Genomic DNA, 17,502 nt, shown 5'->3' on the forward strand with positions numbered 1-17,502 from the left:
AAATGCCCCTAATAAATGTGGCATTCATTGGAAGCAGAAGAAGAGTGCTATCTGTCCTTATATCCTTAGTCATTAACCTGAAATGGATGCTAACATTGCATCACGTTCAGGAAGGATGACTGAAGGCAGGAGAGAAAATAGAGAACGACAGAGGGAAAGGAAGAGAAGGAAGAAAAGAGAGTGATCGGGTTCCCTTTTTCTGTGCTGGGTTTGGTTTAGGTTTGATCCAGCTTCATTGTGTTTTCTGCAAAGCATTTTTCCACTGGGAAGAAATAAAACAACAACAAAGGTATTTATGGGCAATTTCTGAGTTGTCTCTAAACAACCAAGTTAAGTTTTTGAGATGCAAACTATCTCAGGCATGGTCGGTTTCATTGGGGACAAACAGAAACCCACAGATCTTCACAGAATGCTACAACCTCCAGGCCTGGAGCTCCATATCCAACTTCCAGCTTTATGTTGTTTTCCTCTCCTTTTCCCTCCCCTGTTTCCTCTGCAGTCGACACAGGCTGTCAATGGAACCAAAACACAAAAAAAATGAAACAGCAGTCTCAGAATTTCTTCTTCGGGGAATCTCAGAAAGGCCAGAGCATCAGATGCTCCTCTTTGGGCTGTTCCTCTCCATGTACCTGATCACTGTGGGAACCTCATCATCATCTTGGCCATCATCACAGACTCCCACTTCCACGCGCCGATGTACTTCTTCCTCTCCAACCTGTCCCTTGTCGATATTTTCTTCTCTTCCACCACTGTCCCAAGATGCTGGTGAACCTTCGCACCCAGAGCCGGGCCATCTCCTTTGTGGGCGGCCTTGCTCAGATGTATGCCTTCCACCTGTTCAGGACCATGGACAGCTTCCTCCTGGCCATGATGGCCATTGACCACTTTGTGACAATTGTCCACCCTCTACACTACTCAGTCATCATGAGCCCTCGTGTCTGTGGGTTGCTGGTTGGGGGGCCATGGCTGATCACCAGTCTCCAGTCATTCATGCACACCTCCCTCATGGCTCAACTGACCTTCTGTTCTGGCTCCGAAATCCCCCACTTCTTCTGTGATCTCATGCCCCTGCTGAAGCTCTCCTGCTCTGACATGCACACCAATGAGCTGGTGGTTTTTGCTTTTGGCATCATCATGGGCATCAGCCCCCTCTCCTGCATCCACCTGCATTTTCTGGGCAGTCTTCAAGATCCCTTCTGCTCAGGGCAAGTGGAAAGCCTTCTCCACTTGTGGCTCGCACCTCACCACAGTGTCACTGTTCTATGGCACCATCTGGGCCGTGTACTTTGCAGCCCACATCTGCCACTTCCTCCCAGAAGGACAAGGCGGCTGCCCTGATGTGTGGGGTGCTCATCCCCATGCTGAGCCCCTTTATATACAGCCTAAGGAACAAGGACATGAAGGCAGCCCTGAGGAAGTTCATCAGCAAAGCAGTCTCCTGTCAGTGCTAGGTCAGAACGGTGGTTGTCATTTACCGTGTTCCAGAACCACTGTTGGGTGGTGAGAACACAGAGATACATCCCATCCCTGCCCTCAAGGCATTCAGAGTTGAGTGGGGGACAGAGATGTGTGAATAAATCATTATGGTACAACATGGTAAATGTGTCACAAAAGTTGAATGGAAAGTTATGGGAACCCGAAGAGAGAGATGTGTGTTTTCCCCATGGTTTGTCTTCCCCGTGAAGATCAGAAAAGTAGTCTTAAATTCGCCCTCTCTGGGCTATTGGGCTTATGGGATTGCTACGTGGGTAACACTAGTTGAACAAAAGATTGGCCACACCATTTTAATATTGATAAAGACAACACATATTAGCCAGTTACATCACCATGCTTCCCAAGTGACTCGGAGAAGGACATTGAAAGCATCTGTTGAGATTAGCTCACTTATCATTCGTGTCAGCAGCCACCAGCCTCGGTCTCACAGGGGCCTTGTGGTCACATCTTGTGTCCATGAGTTTGGAAATCATTGTCATCAACAGGCCTCCCATGTGCACCTCTCCTCCAGGTCCATCCATCTGACAGAGTTCTTTCTCTTATATTCATTTATTTATTTTAGAGAGAGAGAAGAAGAAGGAGGAGAAGAAGAAGAAGAGAAGGAGGAAGGAGAAAAAGAAGAAGGAGGAGGAGGAGGAGCAGAGAGAGAGGAAGAAAGAGAGGATCCCAAGCAGGCTCTGCAGTGTCAGCACGGAGCCTGATGTGGGGCTTGAACTCATGAACCACGAGATCATGACCTGAGCCGAAGTCAGATGTTTAACCGACTGAGCCACCCAGGCACCCCCTGTTTTTACATTTTTAAGTGGTTGGGAAAAAACTAAAAGACTACTCTATGACAGACTGAAATTATATAAAATTCTAATTTTAGTGCTCATGGAATTTTATGGGAACACAGCCACACCCATTAATCATCTATGACTGATTTCAAATTACAGGACAGAGCTGAATAATCTTGAAGGACACTTCATGTTGCACAAAGCCTAAAATGTTTACTATCTGGCCCTCTACCAAAGGAGTTTACTGACCCCTTTTCTATAGAAAACATAGAAATTGATACCCAAGTAGATCCATGAATCAGAAGCATCAGCTTCATGGGGAGTTTGCTGGAAATGACGCAAACGCCATCCCAAACCATTGAATCATAATTTAACAACAACCCAAGGGGCTTATATGAACCTTAAAGTTTGGGGATCACGGGAATCAGTGGGGGGGTGGAAAGAAGGGAAGTAGCGATTTGGGACCCAAATAGGCCTTCAGTTCAGAGATACAAGAGAACCATATCTGGGACATTTTTCCAAAGACATTTTCCATGTTTCCCTTCCATAAACACCGCCCTGGAGAGGAAGGTCCAAAGACCCCACCAAACGCTTTCAAAGAATTGCAGCTACAGCTGGAGGACGTGGCCACCAGGTGGCGATAGTGCCGTTTCACAAAACGGACTTAAAGTTCGGTTTTTCAGAAACCTTTATCCTGGCTGTAAACTGGCCCAGTTCCCCCGACCTCCCGCGCAGTCGTGCTCTGGGAGGGACGGCATGTGTAAAGTTCCTGTGGTGGGACCGAGCCTGGGTTGCTCAGAGAAATCACGGAAAGGTGTGTCCCCAGCCCACAGAGGTGTGGTCACTCACCGCAGGGATTGGTCCACAGGGCAGAAGGGACCAGAACATTAAGCAGGGATATAGGGAGGGCTTGTGCTTCTGAATAAATCCACTGGTGAACCATACCATGGATTGGGGGTCAGGAAACGTTCTATAAATGGCAAGAGAGAAATTATCAGCTGTATAGATCCTACAGCCTCTGGCACAGTGGTTCACCTCTGCTGTTCCATCATGGAAGCCACCATCGACAACACATCAAGGAATGGGAGTGGATGAGAACCCATGAAACTTTATAGACATTGAAACTTGAATTTCAGGGGCGCCTGGGTGGCTCAGTCGGTTAAGCGTCCGACTTCAGCTCAGGTCACGATCTCACAGTCTATGAGTTCGAGCCCCGCGTCAGGCTCTGGGCTGATGGCTCAGAGCCTGGAGCCTGCTTCCGATTCTGTGTCTCCCTCTCTCTCTAACCCCCCCCCCCCATTCATGCTCTATCTCTCTCTGTCCCAAAAATAAATAAACGTTAAAAAAAAAGAAAAAAGAAACTTGAATTTCATATAATTTTACATGTTGTGAAATATAGCCTTTTTTTTTTACTGTTTCATTAAAAAAATGTATTGACATCAAAATGATTCAGAAAGACTCTTAACCAACATCCACCTTCTGTGCGCTTCTCTCCCCCAGACTGTAGTGATAAAATATAGCATGTGCCTTCTATATTTTCAAGAAAGTCAAATATGTTGCAAAAATGGATCTGGCTGTTTGGGTTTTAGTGACTGGCATTCGGTTCACTCCTCTTCTTCCCCCTGCCCCCAGAAACCCTCCTACACACTTGCCTCTTCTAATTTGACTACCTGGCAATGCAGGATCCCAATGTATCTCAACTACCAAATTATTTCAGCTGTCGCCCACAAAGAAGAAATCAGGAGGAGGTTTCTACCTTCTCTTTCAACTGGCTGGGCTCCAGGGTTGCAGGAAAAATAATAATAACTAAGTTGTGAAACAGAAAATCCTGTCTAAAATCTGCCATCCAGTGTGAGCTTTCTAATATTACCTATTGTCGGACGCATTAATGCTACGGTTACCACTAAGCCTACCTTCGTGGATACTAGCTTTAAAGTTTTGATTATCCAACAGAATTATCAAAAGTAGCCCACAAAATGTTTTTCTTTTTATTTGTTTCCAAACATTTTAAACTCTTAAAAATCAGGGGTGCCTGGGTGGCTGGGGCGCCTGGGTAGCTCCGTTGGTTAAGTGTCCAACTCTTGATCTCGGCTCAGGTTATGATCTCACAATTCGTGAGAGTCCCAGAGTCCCACTTTGGGCTCTGCGCTGACAGCGTGGAGCCTGCTTGGGATTCTTTTACCCTCTCTCTCTGCTCCTCCGCCATTTGCACGTGGGCTCTCTCTCTCTCTCTCTCTCAAAATAAATAAATAAATGAAATTTTTTAAAAAAATCATTCATAGCTTGAGAGCCAGATTTGGCCCACAAGCTCTAGTTTGTAAACCCTGGCACATGTGGATGGGAGTGACAAGAAGCAGGGAGACCAAAAGGGACCAAAGAGTAAGAGATGAAATGAGCTGAATCCCAGCACCAGACAAGGAAGGGACAGGTGGTGCCACAGGACCTTTGCATATGCTAATGCCTCCTTAGCTTTGAGGTTTCGAGGCAAACCGCACTTCCTCAGGGAAATCTTTCACCCCCTCCTTATCTCAGCTATGTCAGGTGCCCAAATACATTCACTATTCCTCATTGTCCCCATCACATCAGTGATTTGGTATTCATATGTGTGATTCTCTCATGAGAATCTATGTCACCGACTGAACTGTGAGCTGAGAAATGAGAGACTGTGTTTTCTTGTTTATCTTGCCCAACTCCATACCCCCATGCTTAGTACATTGGTCACTCGAAATATATGTGTCGACTGAGTGAATGAATTAACAAATGAATGGATGAAAAAATGAATGAATAGGGACGCAGTGCAATGACAAGACTCTAGGAGGTAGTCCAGGTTGGAAGAGAGGCATCTAATAGTCAAGGTTAAGTTGCTGTGGTATGCAATGTAAACTCTCCCTCTGCTCCCCCAGCCTCAGTAAAGGCTGTTACACACCCAGGAGCCCTGGTGAAATCAAGGAGAGAAGCCAGTGCACCTCCTCGTAGAGACCAGAAAGAGTAAGCTCACTATGAAACTAACTCAGCGATAACAGAAGACCATGAGAAAACAATCATCTAGTAATTCTCCAAAATCTCAGCAAGGTGTTCGAAGGGGGTTGAGCCGATTTATCTGAAGAAGTAGAGTGGCCCTGGCCAGTATGAGAGCACAGTAACACTTCTTTCTCTATACATGGGACTTTATTGGGTGACGCAAAGCAATTTGGAGACTCGGACCCTGAGGCTCAGAGAGGGAAAATGACTATGCCAACATCATAAGCTAGATCAGGGCAGAGGGGGGGATTCCAATCCAGCATAGTGTGACCCCAAGACTTGACCCCTCCTTCCACCGTGCTGGATGCCCTCTCAGGTGAGTGCCCAAGGTCACGCTGCAGCCCCATGTGGGGCTCAGTGTGGGGGGGGACAGGGGCAAACGGTGGATCAGCTGGTGAAAAAGAAAGGCACGTCCAGGAAGGCACGAGGAAAGATGCAGTAAGGCTACAGCCTGAGGCCCTGGAGGGGAAGCTCCTACTTTTAAACGTACGTTTAGATTTGGGGGGAGTCACTCCTATCTCTGTGAACCTAGTGGGTGGTCCCCAAGACCACCCTCAGGTTCAATGCTTCCCTAGGAGTCACAGGACTCAACAAAATTGTTACACTCACAGTTTATTACAGGGAAAGGATACAGATGAAAACCAGCAAAGGTAAAAAGCACATGGCGGGGAGGGTCCAGAAGAGACCAGCCAACAGGGGACCAGTTGTCCCCTCCCTGTGGGCTTGTATAGACGCACTTAATTCTCCCAGCAATGATGTTTGACAACACACGTAGTATATTGTCAACCAGGGAAGCTCCTTGGAAAAATATTCCTCGTCCAGAATTTTCACTGAAGGTAGGCCTCTGTATTATCGTCCTACGGCTGCCATAATAAAACACCACAGACAGGGTGACTTAAACAAGAAAGATTTATTATTTTCTTGCAGTTCTGGAGGCCAGAAGTCTGAGATCAAGGCATCAGTAGGGCTGGTTCCTTCTGGGGCCTCTTTCCTTGGCTGGTAGATGGCCGTCTTCTGTGTCCTCATATGCTCTCCCCTCTGTGCACACACATCTCTGTGTCCAAACTTCCTCTTCTTATGAGGACACCAGTTACCTTGGATTAGTTCCCACCCTAAAGATTTCATTTGTTTCAATCACTGTTTAAAGGCCCCATCTCCAGATACAGTCACATCCTGAGGTACTGGGGTGGGGGGGAAGGGGGAGGGAGTCAACATATGAATTTGGTGTAGACACAATTCAGCCTATAACAGCCACGTAGACATGGTTGACCACCCATGTGGCTGGCCTTGGTTATTCAGTCTCTTGCCCTTCTAGAGGTCAGACTGATACCTCTTGGGTCAGTGTGGCCCAAGGTCCCCACTATAAACCACGTGGTTAGCATGGCCCCCCAGGTATACAAAGGGATTCTTGTCAAGTAGGATACTCCAAGGGCTTAGGGGCCACCTCCCAGGAGCCAGTCAAGGGCCAGATCTTTCTGTGGACAATGCAGTAGAGCCCAGAGACCTGGGAGAGAGGAGAGAGAAGGTAAGGAATGACACGGGGTCTCTGCCTGGCTCTGCCCACCAGGCCACTTGCCCCACCTAACTGGTCTGTCACCCCTCTCCAGGCTGCCTCCCCTTCCTGTGGAACAGCCAGAGGTCCTGCAAGCTGGACACCAATGGCAGCTCTTGGCATGCCAGCTGGTGGCCAGTTGCTGAACGTGTCCTGGGGCCTGTGCAGGGGCCTGGAGAGCAGGAGGGCCCCGCAGACCTACAGCTGATGGAAGGAGGGCTCTGCACAGGGAGCTGGGGGCTCTGATGCACCTTAGCTTCCACTCTACAGCTTGTCTGCTGGGCTTTGCCGAGGGCCACTGAGAGGCTCCTGCCAAGATATGCCGCCCCACTAACTGCCTGCCAGGTGACGCCACATTCCGCCTCAGGAAGCTGCCTCATGGTGCCTTGGCCACCCTCTGCCCCTCTAGGTGCTTGAAGCCACCCTGGTGGATGTCTCTGAGCAGCCACCTGTTCCCTGGCTCCTCTGAGGATGGACTCCCAGCCAGGCAAGTGCCTCTTCACCCTGGAAGATACCTCCTGCAGGTGAGCTGTGGGCACAGGGGCAACTGAAAAGTGGGTGGGGGGAGCTGGGAGCCTGTTCCCCATAACCTTCTCTATCTTCTAGTCCCGGGAACAGAGGGCCCTAGGGAGATGGCATACAGGAGGCTTAGCCCACAGACACACACCCCACCTCCATTGTCCCCACCCCCACAGCCTGGATAAGAGGGGGCGCATAATTCTTCCTTTTGGATGGATAAGGAAACGGAGGCCTAAAGAGAATGTCTGCGTTTAGGGCTCCCAAGAAGCTGACTCTGAGATAAGGATTCAAGTGCAGGAAGTTTATTTGGGAAGTGATCTAGGAAATGCTGGAAGGGGGGTGGAGGAGTGAGAAAGGGAAGGGAAGAGAAGGAAGGCAGTAAAGAGTGTGCTGATATTCAAGTTTCCAGTGTGGGCAGCTGGAACTCAGTCCCAGGGGAACCCATGGGGGTCAGTGTGGAACATACACATCAGTCATCCCACATGAGGGGTGAGGGAGCTGGGGTACTTATCCACCACCCCCCACGGTCTGCCACAGGGGTGCAGAGCTCTGTGCAAACCTCACCAGCCCCCTTTGCCTGCATTTCTTCTTTCAAAAAATCCCCATTCTGCTGGGGCTATCCATCAAGCAGCCAGCGAGAGCATTTGGGGGAAAGAGAATACACACACACACACACACACACACACACACACAGGCTCCTAAATCCAAACAGCAACTACCAAAATCCAGATTAATAATTGTACACACTTCACAAAATTTGAAAATTAGTATACATAGCCATTTTATTAACACTTACCATGAATTTCTGGTTGTTAAGAATCATAGCAGACTGTGAATTAAATGAGCTACAATGTAGACAAATAAATGTAACAGGGAAAGTGCAGAAACACAGTCAAAGGAGTTTACCAAAAATGAAGATTAATGTGGTACATGTTTTTTTAAGTTTATTTATTTATTTTGAGAGACAGAGAGAGCAGCATGAGCAGGGGAGGGGCAGAGAGAGGTGGGGAGAGAGAATCCCAAGCAGGCTCAATGCTGTCAGTGCAGAGCTCGATGAGGGGCTCAACCTGATGAACCATGAGATCATGACCTGAGCTAAAATCAAGATTCACATGCTTAACCGACTGAGCCACCCAGGCGCCCCAGTGCTTGAATGTTTTTTAATCATTTGATGGGTGATTCTAAGGGCTGATCTCATCCCCACATCAGCCTCTAGCTTCTTGGAGGTTCTGGGGTACCCTCCCTGATGGGGCCCTCTTCCTGTACCCCCTGCCTTGGACTTGTGAACAGGTGTTGTGTTGACCCTGACCTCTCTCCCCACTGTCTGCAGCTATGTCAAACACATCTGGGGTGAATCCTACTGCTCTTCAGCCTGATTCCTCCCAAACACACACATCCAAGACAAATGAACATAACCTGAGAGATGTGTAGGACACTAACAAGAATACTAACATACGCATAATGGGAGTCCCAGAAGGAGAGAAAAGGATAGAAAACAAAAATAGTTGAAGAAATAATTGCACCAAAAAAACCCCCAAAAAACCTCCCAGAGTTGATGAAAGATATGAATCTACACATCCAAGAAGCTCAACAAACTCCAAGTAGGACAAACACAGACATCCACTCTGAGACACATGATAAGCAAACACTCACGACCTCCTCTTGTGCAAACCTCTTGGCCACCACCCCCTCCTATCCAGGCCTCTGGTACCTGGCACCTGATCTCCCACCTGGACATTCAGCAGTGAACAAAACAGGCAAGCCTCTGGTGGAGTCCCAGGTTAGACAATTAAGCAGATGAACTAGAACAAAGCATTGGAGCTATTAAGCTCAGGCTGCGACAGTGTTCAGAGAAATGAAATACAATGAGGTAATAGTGAGTGGACAGTGGTGGGTGTTGAAGGAGGGCCTCCCAAGGAGGCGCTTTTAGAACTAAAGAAGAGAAAGAGGCAAATTCGGAGGAACCAAGTCTTCCCACACAGAGGGGACTACTTGTGCAAAGGGATTGGGACAGTTTGATGTAAAGGAGGACCAGAGAGAAGGTCATGGCGAGCAACGGAGACAACAAAGGAAATGAGGCTAGAACTCTTACTGGGAATCTGGGTTTTATTCTAGGCGGGATGAGCAGTCATGGAAAGACTACAGCAGGGGTGGGGCGTGCTGGAATCTGACTTCAGCTTTTTAAGTCGACCCTGGGCACTGCACAGAGAATGAAATGTAGGTGTGAGGCAGCTTACATTTTCCAAGGTGGCCACAGTATCTCCCAGCCCACATCCTGTTCACAAGGTCACCCTGACACATCGCCCACTGAGAGGAGTGGGGTCTATGAATCTGGCTCCAGAAGTGACACAACGTGACACCCAAGGCTGGGTCAAGAAAGGTGATGCAGCATCTGTCCTGTTCACCTTCGGAGTCCTGGGTGGCCATGAGTGAAGTCTGGTCATCCTGACTACTGACCTGCTGGGAAGAAGGCCGGACCGTAGGGAGAGGCCCACGTAGCAGCCCTAGTCCACAGCCTGTGAAGAGGTCCCAGCCCTCAGGACCTGTGAGTGACCGTGCCTCCAGATGATTCCAGCCACGTCTGTTGAGTTCCCCCTGAACCATTGATTGAGTGGAAACAAGCAATGTCAGCTCTGGCCTGCCAAAATCCCTTACCCATGGCACCTGTGACATAAAATGGCTTTCACACCACTAGTTTGGGGGGTGGCTTGTCAAACATCAGTAGTAACCGGAATGGGGGTGGGAAAGTTAGGTGGAGGACGGAGGCGCCCCGAGGGGCATCCAGGATACCAAAAAAGAGGAGCTGTCATGGAAAGGAGAGAGGCCAGGGCTTGCACCAGGCTGGGGCAGTAGATGGGGGGGGGATAGGAGAGGAAATATGGGCAAGATGCGTTTTGAAGGTAAACCCAGCATGACGCGCTGTGTTCCATCACCAAAGCAGGGTGGGTAAGAGGGAAGACGAGGGCTGTGCCATGATAGTCCCAGGGGGAGCGAGGAAGGCAGCCTAGAGCCCCCATTCCCTCCCCACCCGGCCCGGGCGACTACATCTCCCAGCATCGCTCGCTCAGGCCGCGGGAAGGGGAAAAAAAAAAAAAAAAAAAAAAGTTTGGGCCAAGCATTCCCGGAATGCGCTTCCTGCTGGCGCGGAGCGGGGGGCGGGCGGGGCGGGGAGGGGAGGGCAGGGGGGCGGCGCGGCCGGAGCCCGGGGCGCGCACTCGGCCCGGCCCGGGCCCCAGCATGGCCGAGCCGCTCCTCAGGAAAACCTTCTCCCGCCTGCGGGGCCGGGAGAAACTTCCCCGGAAAAAGTCGGACGCGAAGGAGCGCGGTGAGCGCGGCGGGGGGGAGGGGGACGGCGGAGGAGGGGGCGCCGAACCCCGCCTGGCCCGGGAGGGTGGGGGGGTCCTGGAGCCCCGAGGAGGGCCGGCTGCGGCGGCTAGGGGAGCCCCGCGGAGTCCCCTGCGGCCCGGGGTGGGGGACCAAGAGTGGGCAGGGGTCCTGGAAGGAAGGGGCTGGGCAGGGGGAGAGGGGGCGCGGACCGTTATGTGCGCCCGGCCGGGGATGCCAGCGCTGCGGGCTCCTTAGGAGGCCCGGGAGGGGGGCCTCGCCCCTGACAGGAAATGGGGCCGAGACCGAGCGCCTGGAGGGCGGAGGGGAGGAGGAGTTGGGAAGCTGGCAAACGGGCCCCAGTCAGGCCAGGCCGGGGACACTCTGCGCCCCTCCAGGATGGGAGATGGGTGGCGAAGTCCTGCAGAGGAGGGAGAGGGGCGGTGCATCAACCCCAGTAGCCACCCGCCGGCCCCCTCCTACCTATTAACCAGTGACTGCAGCTGCACCCACCTTAGGCAGCCCCAGGAAACTGTCCCCTTTATGCAGGAGGGGAAACTGAGGCACGGAGCTGTTGGGTAATTTGCCCAGAGCCAATGAAGTGAGTTAAACAGCGCTTTGGACTATGCTGCTAATAGAGACCCCCGAGGCAGAGTCCAGGGTGTTGGAAATCAGAGTTGACCAGAGGAGGGACTCTACCAGCCAGAAGACAGGATCTTGAGGAATTGGGAGCTGCGTGGGACAGAAAGTCCCGGGAAGGAAGGTGTTAAAGGAGGGAGGCCTGAGGACTCCACATCTGAGCTCCCCTACCCCCCCCCCCCCACCGCCGCCAGCCCTTCCCAAAGATTCCCAAGGCTCCTAGAGCAGAGAGAAGGGACCGGGGTGCCCACGCACAAACACAGACAGGAAACAGCCCAGGATGTCAGAGAGGGGAGGACGGTAGAACAGAGGAGAGGCCCCAAGACATTGACCATGGGGATCTGGACTGCACTGAGAGACAGGGCCCACTCCAGGATAGGGAAAGAGTTTGGAAGACAAGCTCTTAAGAGGTGGGGGGTTGGGGGGGGGGGATGTTGCAGGAATGGGAGGACAGAGCACTAGCCGACGTGCCTGCTCCTGTCTTCCTAAGGAAGCAAGCCAGCGTTCACTGTGGGCTGTGTGCTTGACCGTAACCTGGATGCCTAGGAAGCATTCCCCACACCGAGCTCTCTGATGCCTCCCTGGAGGGGGCATTGACTAGCCCCCCCCATTTCACAGAAGGCCACTGAGGCTCAGAGATGGAAAGCAATTTGCCCAAAGCCACCCAGTAAGAAGGGACAGGAGCAGGGCTCCATGCCAGGGGTGGGAGGTAGAGCTGAGAATGCAGGGCCCAGGTCTGGAGAAACCCCACTGGACCCCTGAGGCTGAAGGGCAGAGGGACAGAATCCCGTTTGGGACCCCAGGAACTAAGGGGGGGGGGGGCTGTAAGCTGGCAACCAGTGAGACTGCTGGCCTGTGCCCGCCCATTCCAAACAAACAAGTGGAGTGAATGCCAGAGCCGCGTACACCCCAGCCCTGGCCCCTGCTGGGGAAAGAGCTCTTCGCTGGGGCTGCACTGGGGGCAGCAGGCAGTAGCTGGGTGTCACTCCCCTTGCTCTCTGCCAGGCCGGCCAGCCCAGCGCCCGGAGCCCAGTCCTCCAGAGCCAGAGCCCCACGCCCCCGAAAAGTCCCAGGCTGGGGCAGAGGGCCCCCCTAGCCCCGAGGCATCCCGGAGCCCAGCTCGGGGGGCCTACCTGCAGAGCCTGGAGCCCAGCAGCCGCCGATGGGTGCTGGGTGGGGCCAAGCCACCAGAAGAGGCTGCTTTGGGGCCCAGGGCGCCCGGCAGCGGGGAGCCCGCGGGTGAGATCTGGTACAACCCTATCCCTGAGGAAGACTCCAGACCCCTGGCACCTGAGCCCCCGGGGCCACAGCCAGGCTCAGCGGAGCCAGAGGACCCAGCCTCGCAAGGTGAGCACAAGCCTCAGACCTCCGGCCCCCCAAGATGACCACAAGCCTCACCCCGGTCCCAAGCCCATGCTTCTGACCCCTGAGGTATGCTGTTCCCCAGGCGCGGCCCCTGCCAGCCCCCCAGCCAAAGCCTCCCGCACGAAGTCCCCCGGCCCAGCCAGGCGCCTCTCCATGAAGATGAAGAAGCTGCCTGACCTTCGGCGCCGCCTGAGCCTGCGGGGCACCCGGGCGGGCCGCGAGCGTGAGAGGGCCGCCCCCGAGGGCTCCGTCATCAGCCGCTACCACCTGGACAGCAGTGTGGGGGCCCCTGGCCGGGCGGCAGGGGCTGGGGCCACACGGGGCCCTCGGGCCGGTTACCTCAGTGACGGGGACTCTCCGGAGCGCCCAGCGGGGCCCCCATCGCCCACTGCCTTCCGGCCCTACGAGGCGGGCCCCCCAGCCCGAGCGCCGCCCGCCGCACTCTGGGGCCGCCTCAGCCTACACTTGTACGGGCTGGGGGGGCTGCGGCCGGCACCTGGGGCCACCCCCAGAGACCTGTGCTGCCTACTGCAGGTGGATGGGGTGGCCCGGGCCCGAACGGGGCCGCTGAGGGGGGGGCCCGACTTCCTGCGGCTGGACCACACCTTCCACCTGGAGCTCGAGGCTGCCCGGCTGCTGCGGGCCCTGGTGCTGGCATGGGACCCCGGTGTTCGGCGACACCGGCCCTGTGCCCAGGGCACTGTGCTGCTACCCACGGTCTTCCGAGGTAGGATACGTGGCCGCAAGGGAAGAGCGGTTGGCACAGGACTCGGCTCACCTTTTCCCCCAGAGTGTCCGGGGCCTGGGGGGTGGCTTGGAGTAGGGGGCTAGGGCACAGGAGCCTGTGGGGGCAGACCCCACAGGCCTCCTTGTGTCTTCAGGGTGCCAGGCCCAGCAACTGGCCGTGCGCCTGGAGCCCCAGGGGCTGCTGTATGCCAAGCTGACCCTGTCAGAGCAGCAGGAAGCACCAGGCACAGCTGAGCCCCGCGTCTTTGGGCTGCCCCTGCCGCTGCTGGTGGAGCGGGAACAGCCCCCCGGCCAGGTGCCCCTCATCATCCAGAAGTGCGTTGGGCAGATCGAGCGCCGCGGGCTGCGGGTGAGCCCCTTGCCCCATCCCAGCTGGCCCCCAGACCTCAGACCTACACCCCCAGGACACCCCGCGTACAGAGGCCAGGCCTTCCCCACAAGTGCACCCTGCCTGGGACACTCCTAGCTCCAATCCCAGCTTAGACAAGGGCAGAAGGCTCCCCTAGACCATAGCACCCAACCCAGAACCCAGGGTCCCAGACCTTCTGGAGCTCAGAGCCTGATGGGAGAAAAGACACGATCCCCGAAACTCACAAGTGTAAAACTGTGGCTGGGACAAGAGGGGAGAAGCAGGGAGAGAGCAGGTCCTTAAAGCAGGACCTGACCTCTGGTTGGGGTAGTCAGGAAAGACTCCCCAGAGGAGGTGACAAGTGACCTGAGGACAAGTGAGCCAAGCAGAGGGCTTACGCGGCCAGCTTGTTCAGGGAGCCATGGTGGGGACACCACGACAGGTGTCAGAGGAGCAGGAAGGCAGCTGGTAAAGCTGCAGCCAGCCCCCAAGCCCTCAGCCCACTGCCACCCTGACCCGGGCCTCCAGCCCTCAGCCCACCCGGCCCTCATCAGTTTGTAGCACTGGCAAGAAGACATCTCTCTGCGCCCACCCCCAGGTGGTGGGGCTCTACCGCCTGTGTGGCTCGGCAGCTGTCAAGAAAGAACTTCGGGATGCCTTTGAGCGGGACAGTGCAGCCGTCTGCCTCTCCGAGGACCTGTATCCCGATATCAATGTCATCACTGGTCAGCATGCCCCTGCCTACCCCCGCCTGCTCCCCATTCAACCTTCACCTCAAGGGAGTCCCTGTGGTCCCTCTGGGACCTCACCCTTTTCTCTCTGGCTTTGTTTTCATCTTCCTGTGCCTGCCCTCCTCTTCCCCCTCCCAGCCCCAGCTGACCCCTCCAGACTCAGAAGCCAGGGGTGCCCTGACCAGAGTGGGCCCTGTGTCCACAGGCATCCTCAAGGATTATCTTCGGGAGTTGCCCACCCCGCTCATCACCCAGCCCCTCTATCAGGTGGTGCTGGAAGCCATGGCCCGAGGACCCCCAAGCAGGGCACCCTCCAGCACTGAGGGCACCCGTGGGCTCCTCAACTGCCTGCCGGATGTGGAGAGGGTGAGTTGGGCCTGGTGGGAGTGGGCAGGACTCATAGCAGGCTGACACCAGTAGAGTGTTTCATCCACACCTGAGCCCATGATGTGCACGAGCATGTGGCTATTAGGTGCTATCAGAATCCCCACTTCATAGCTATGGAAACCTAGGCCCAGAGCAGTTGAGTGAGTTGCCCAAGGTTGCACAGCCAGAACATCACAAAAATGGAGGCTCTGAATACAGGTCTGTCAACCTACCACAAGGGAGGTTCCTGGCTGTGGAATCCTAGAGAAGTCCCGACCCTCTGTGCCTCAATACCCTCATCTGTAAAATGGAATTAATGCTAGCCCTGACTAACACACAGAGGAGTGGGTTCAAATCCAAGCTCTGCCATTCCAAAACTAAGTTACCTTTGTCCTCAGTCTCCCTTCCAGCAAAATGGGATCATAATAGTAGTATCGAAGCCTTAGCTCGGCCATCAACCACTATGAGATCTTGAGTTTCCCCACTCCGGGCCGCGTTCGTCTACCCGCCCTCCCCCCCCCCCCCCCACCAGGTGTGACAGGGGACCAGTCAGCCTCACGATTCCCAACCTTCTTCTCTCAGGCCACGCTGACGCTTCTCCTGGACCACCTGCGCCTCGTCTCCTCCTTCCACGCCCACAATCGCATGACCCCGCAGAACCTGGCCGTGTGTTTCGGTCCCGTGCTGCTACCGGCGCGCCAGTCACCCGCCAGGCCCCGCATCCGGAGCTCTGGCCCGGGCCCTACCAACGCTGTGGACTTCAAGCGCCACATCGAGGTGCTGCACTACCTGCTGCAGGCCTGGCCAGGTGAGCCCGCCTCCGGCCCTCACCACCAATCAAGGCCAGGCCGCCACAAAGGCGCTTTCTCGGGCGACGAATCAGAGTCTCGAGCTTCAGGCATGCCACGCCCCCTCACCAGGGTAAACCGGTACCTGGTAGCCCCGGCAACCCGTCCAGCTAGAGCCAATCCAAGCTTGACGCGGTCAGAGGCCTCTTGACACGCCCTTCAGAGGGCCGGTTGCCTAAGCAACCAGTTCTAGCTCCGCCAGTGAACTCGCGATGCGGTTGCAGGGCTTTTCTTTCGTCAGGGCCAATCAGGGGCCTGGTTACCTGGGCAGCCAATCAGAGGTCTGGCTTCTCGCGTGGCGCGTGACGCCGTCACGAGCCCCGCTCTCCCTCCGCAGATCCCCGCAGGCCCCCGGAGCCTCCGGACGTCGCCCCGTACGTGCGGCCCAAACGGCAGCCGTCGCTGCACTTGCCACTCGCCAGCCCCGAGGTGGTGACTCGGCCCCGCGGCCGGGGCGGCCCCGAAAGCCCCCCGAGTAACCGCTACGCGGGTGACTGGAGCGTTTGCGGGCGGGACTTCCTGCCGTGCGGGCGGGACTTTTTGTCCGGTCCGGACTACGAGCACGTGACGGGCAGCTGCAGCGAGGACGAGGACGCGGGCGAGCCGGCGGGCGCCGCTGACTTCGACGATGACTTCGAGGCGCCCTTCAACCCGCACCTGAACCTCAAAGACTTCGACGCCCTCATCCTGGACCTGGAGAGAGAGCTCTCCAAGCAGATAAACGTGTGCCTCTGAGCCGGGCGGGGCGGGACCCCGGTCACTGGGGCCCCGGGCTCCTGGCTGCTGAGGCCGTGCTCCATCCAGCCTTGAAGGGACCAGACCGGTCACTCAGGCCCTGGTCCCGGCTGCTGGGGCGTTGCCTAGTGACCAGCCAGCCCGTTGCTGAGAATCATTCCTCGTTTCCAGTGCTCGCTATTGGGGCATTGGTTGCATAGGCTGGGACTGGGGATTTTCGGGACCAGCCGTCGTGGCCATCTTTTCTGAGTACCAAGGGCTTTTCCCCTTGCTGCCAAAGGCACTTCTCCCGCTTGCTGGGCTGGCCTCTCTTGCCTCCCCTTAGCCAGGGAAACACCAGTTACTGTGAGCATCACCCCAGGGTGGTGAGACACTCCCCGCCTCCCCACCCCCCCCCCCCATGCCCCGCGCCAATCCTCTTGCTGCTGCCAACCAATTCAGTATTAGCTTTAAGCACTGCACTCTGCTTCTCCCCTCCGCGGAGGGCCCAAGGACTATGGTGAGGTGCTGTTTGGGGCAGGGTGGGGGAAAGCCCCTATCTGGGCTCTGGCTGGATAGGGGCAGCTGGGGGCTTTTAGAAAAATAGCTGGTTTCCCCACCCTCTCTTCCAGGGAAAGCCCCGTGATTGCCTCAAACCAGGAAACGGAGATAGCAGAGCCTGGCCCTTCCCCTCCCCCATTCTTCCTCCACATCCCTGAAGAAACTGAGCACTTACAAGACCTCCCTGTGGAGGGGCCCCACCTGAAATGTCAGGCTGGGGGCACTTTGGTACGGAACATATTTATTGCCTCCGTGCGTGTGTGTCTGTGTGTGAGGACTAGTGTGCATGGGTGGACACGTCTGGAGCAGGCGTATGGGGCTCTTTCAGGGACCTCTGAGAGGGAAAGAGTTCGCAGTGGCCAGACACCCTAAAATCCCCAGTAATGGAGCCACAGTGGGCCCCAGAGCTCCAATGGGAGAGTAGGGTCCCCTCCTGTCTCCCCCACCTTCCCTCACTCCCATCTTTGTGGACAAATAAATCAATATGCACACGTTC

The 17,502-nt window shown here is 55.1% G+C and overlaps 2 protein-coding genes across 3 annotated transcripts; both read left to right on the forward strand.

The window, feature by feature from the left end:
* Positions 1-515: 515 nt before the first annotated feature.
* Positions 516-1,573, forward strand: LOC122486385 (olfactory receptor 1I1). Its single transcript, XM_043585818.1, is given in 6 exon segments — positions 516-636; positions 639-749; positions 752-1,166; positions 1,168-1,285; positions 1,287-1,527; positions 1,530-1,573. Coding segments are annotated over 6 exon segments (1,050 nt in total).
* Positions 1,574-10,534: 8,961 nt separating this feature from the next.
* Positions 10,535-17,497, forward strand: SYDE1 (synapse defective Rho GTPase homolog 1). 2 transcript variants are annotated; one of them, XM_043586872.1, is made up of 9 exons: positions 10,536-10,687; positions 12,331-12,672; positions 12,773-13,417; positions 13,572-13,786; positions 14,385-14,511; positions 14,723-14,883; positions 15,466-15,691; positions 16,069-16,454; positions 17,078-17,497. In XM_043586872.1, the coding sequence occupies exons 1-9, from the start codon at positions 10,600-10,602 to the stop codon at positions 17,162-17,164; spliced, it is 2,277 nt and encodes a 758-aa protein (XP_043442807.1). In that variant the 5' UTR covers positions 10,536-10,599; the 3' UTR covers positions 17,165-17,497. The 2 variants fall into 2 exon arrangements, with proteins under 2 accessions (XP_043442808.1, XP_043442807.1); XM_043586873.1 differs by having other exon boundaries at positions 10,535-10,687; positions 16,069-17,497.
* Positions 17,498-17,502: the final 5 nt, after the last annotated feature.

This window comes from Prionailurus bengalensis, chromosome A2 (genome assembly GCF_016509475.1).
Source record: "Prionailurus bengalensis isolate Pbe53 chromosome A2, Fcat_Pben_1.1_paternal_pri, whole genome shotgun sequence".
Lineage (NCBI taxonomy): Eukaryota > Metazoa > Chordata > Mammalia > Carnivora > Felidae > Prionailurus > Prionailurus bengalensis.

Coding starts and splice junctions, on each gene's coding strand:
- SYDE1 (XM_043586872.1), top strand. CDS start 10,600: ATGGCCGAGCCGCTCCTCAGGAAAACCTTCTCCCGCCTGCGGGGCCGG. Junction 12,673..12,772: donor AGAGGACCCAGCCTCGCAAG/GTGAGCACAAGC, acceptor GCTGTTCCCCAG/GCGCGGCCCCTGCCAGCCCC. Junction 13,787..14,384: donor TCGAGCGCCGCGGGCTGCGG/GTGAGCCCCTTG, acceptor GCCCACCCCCAG/GTGGTGGGGCTCTACCGCCT.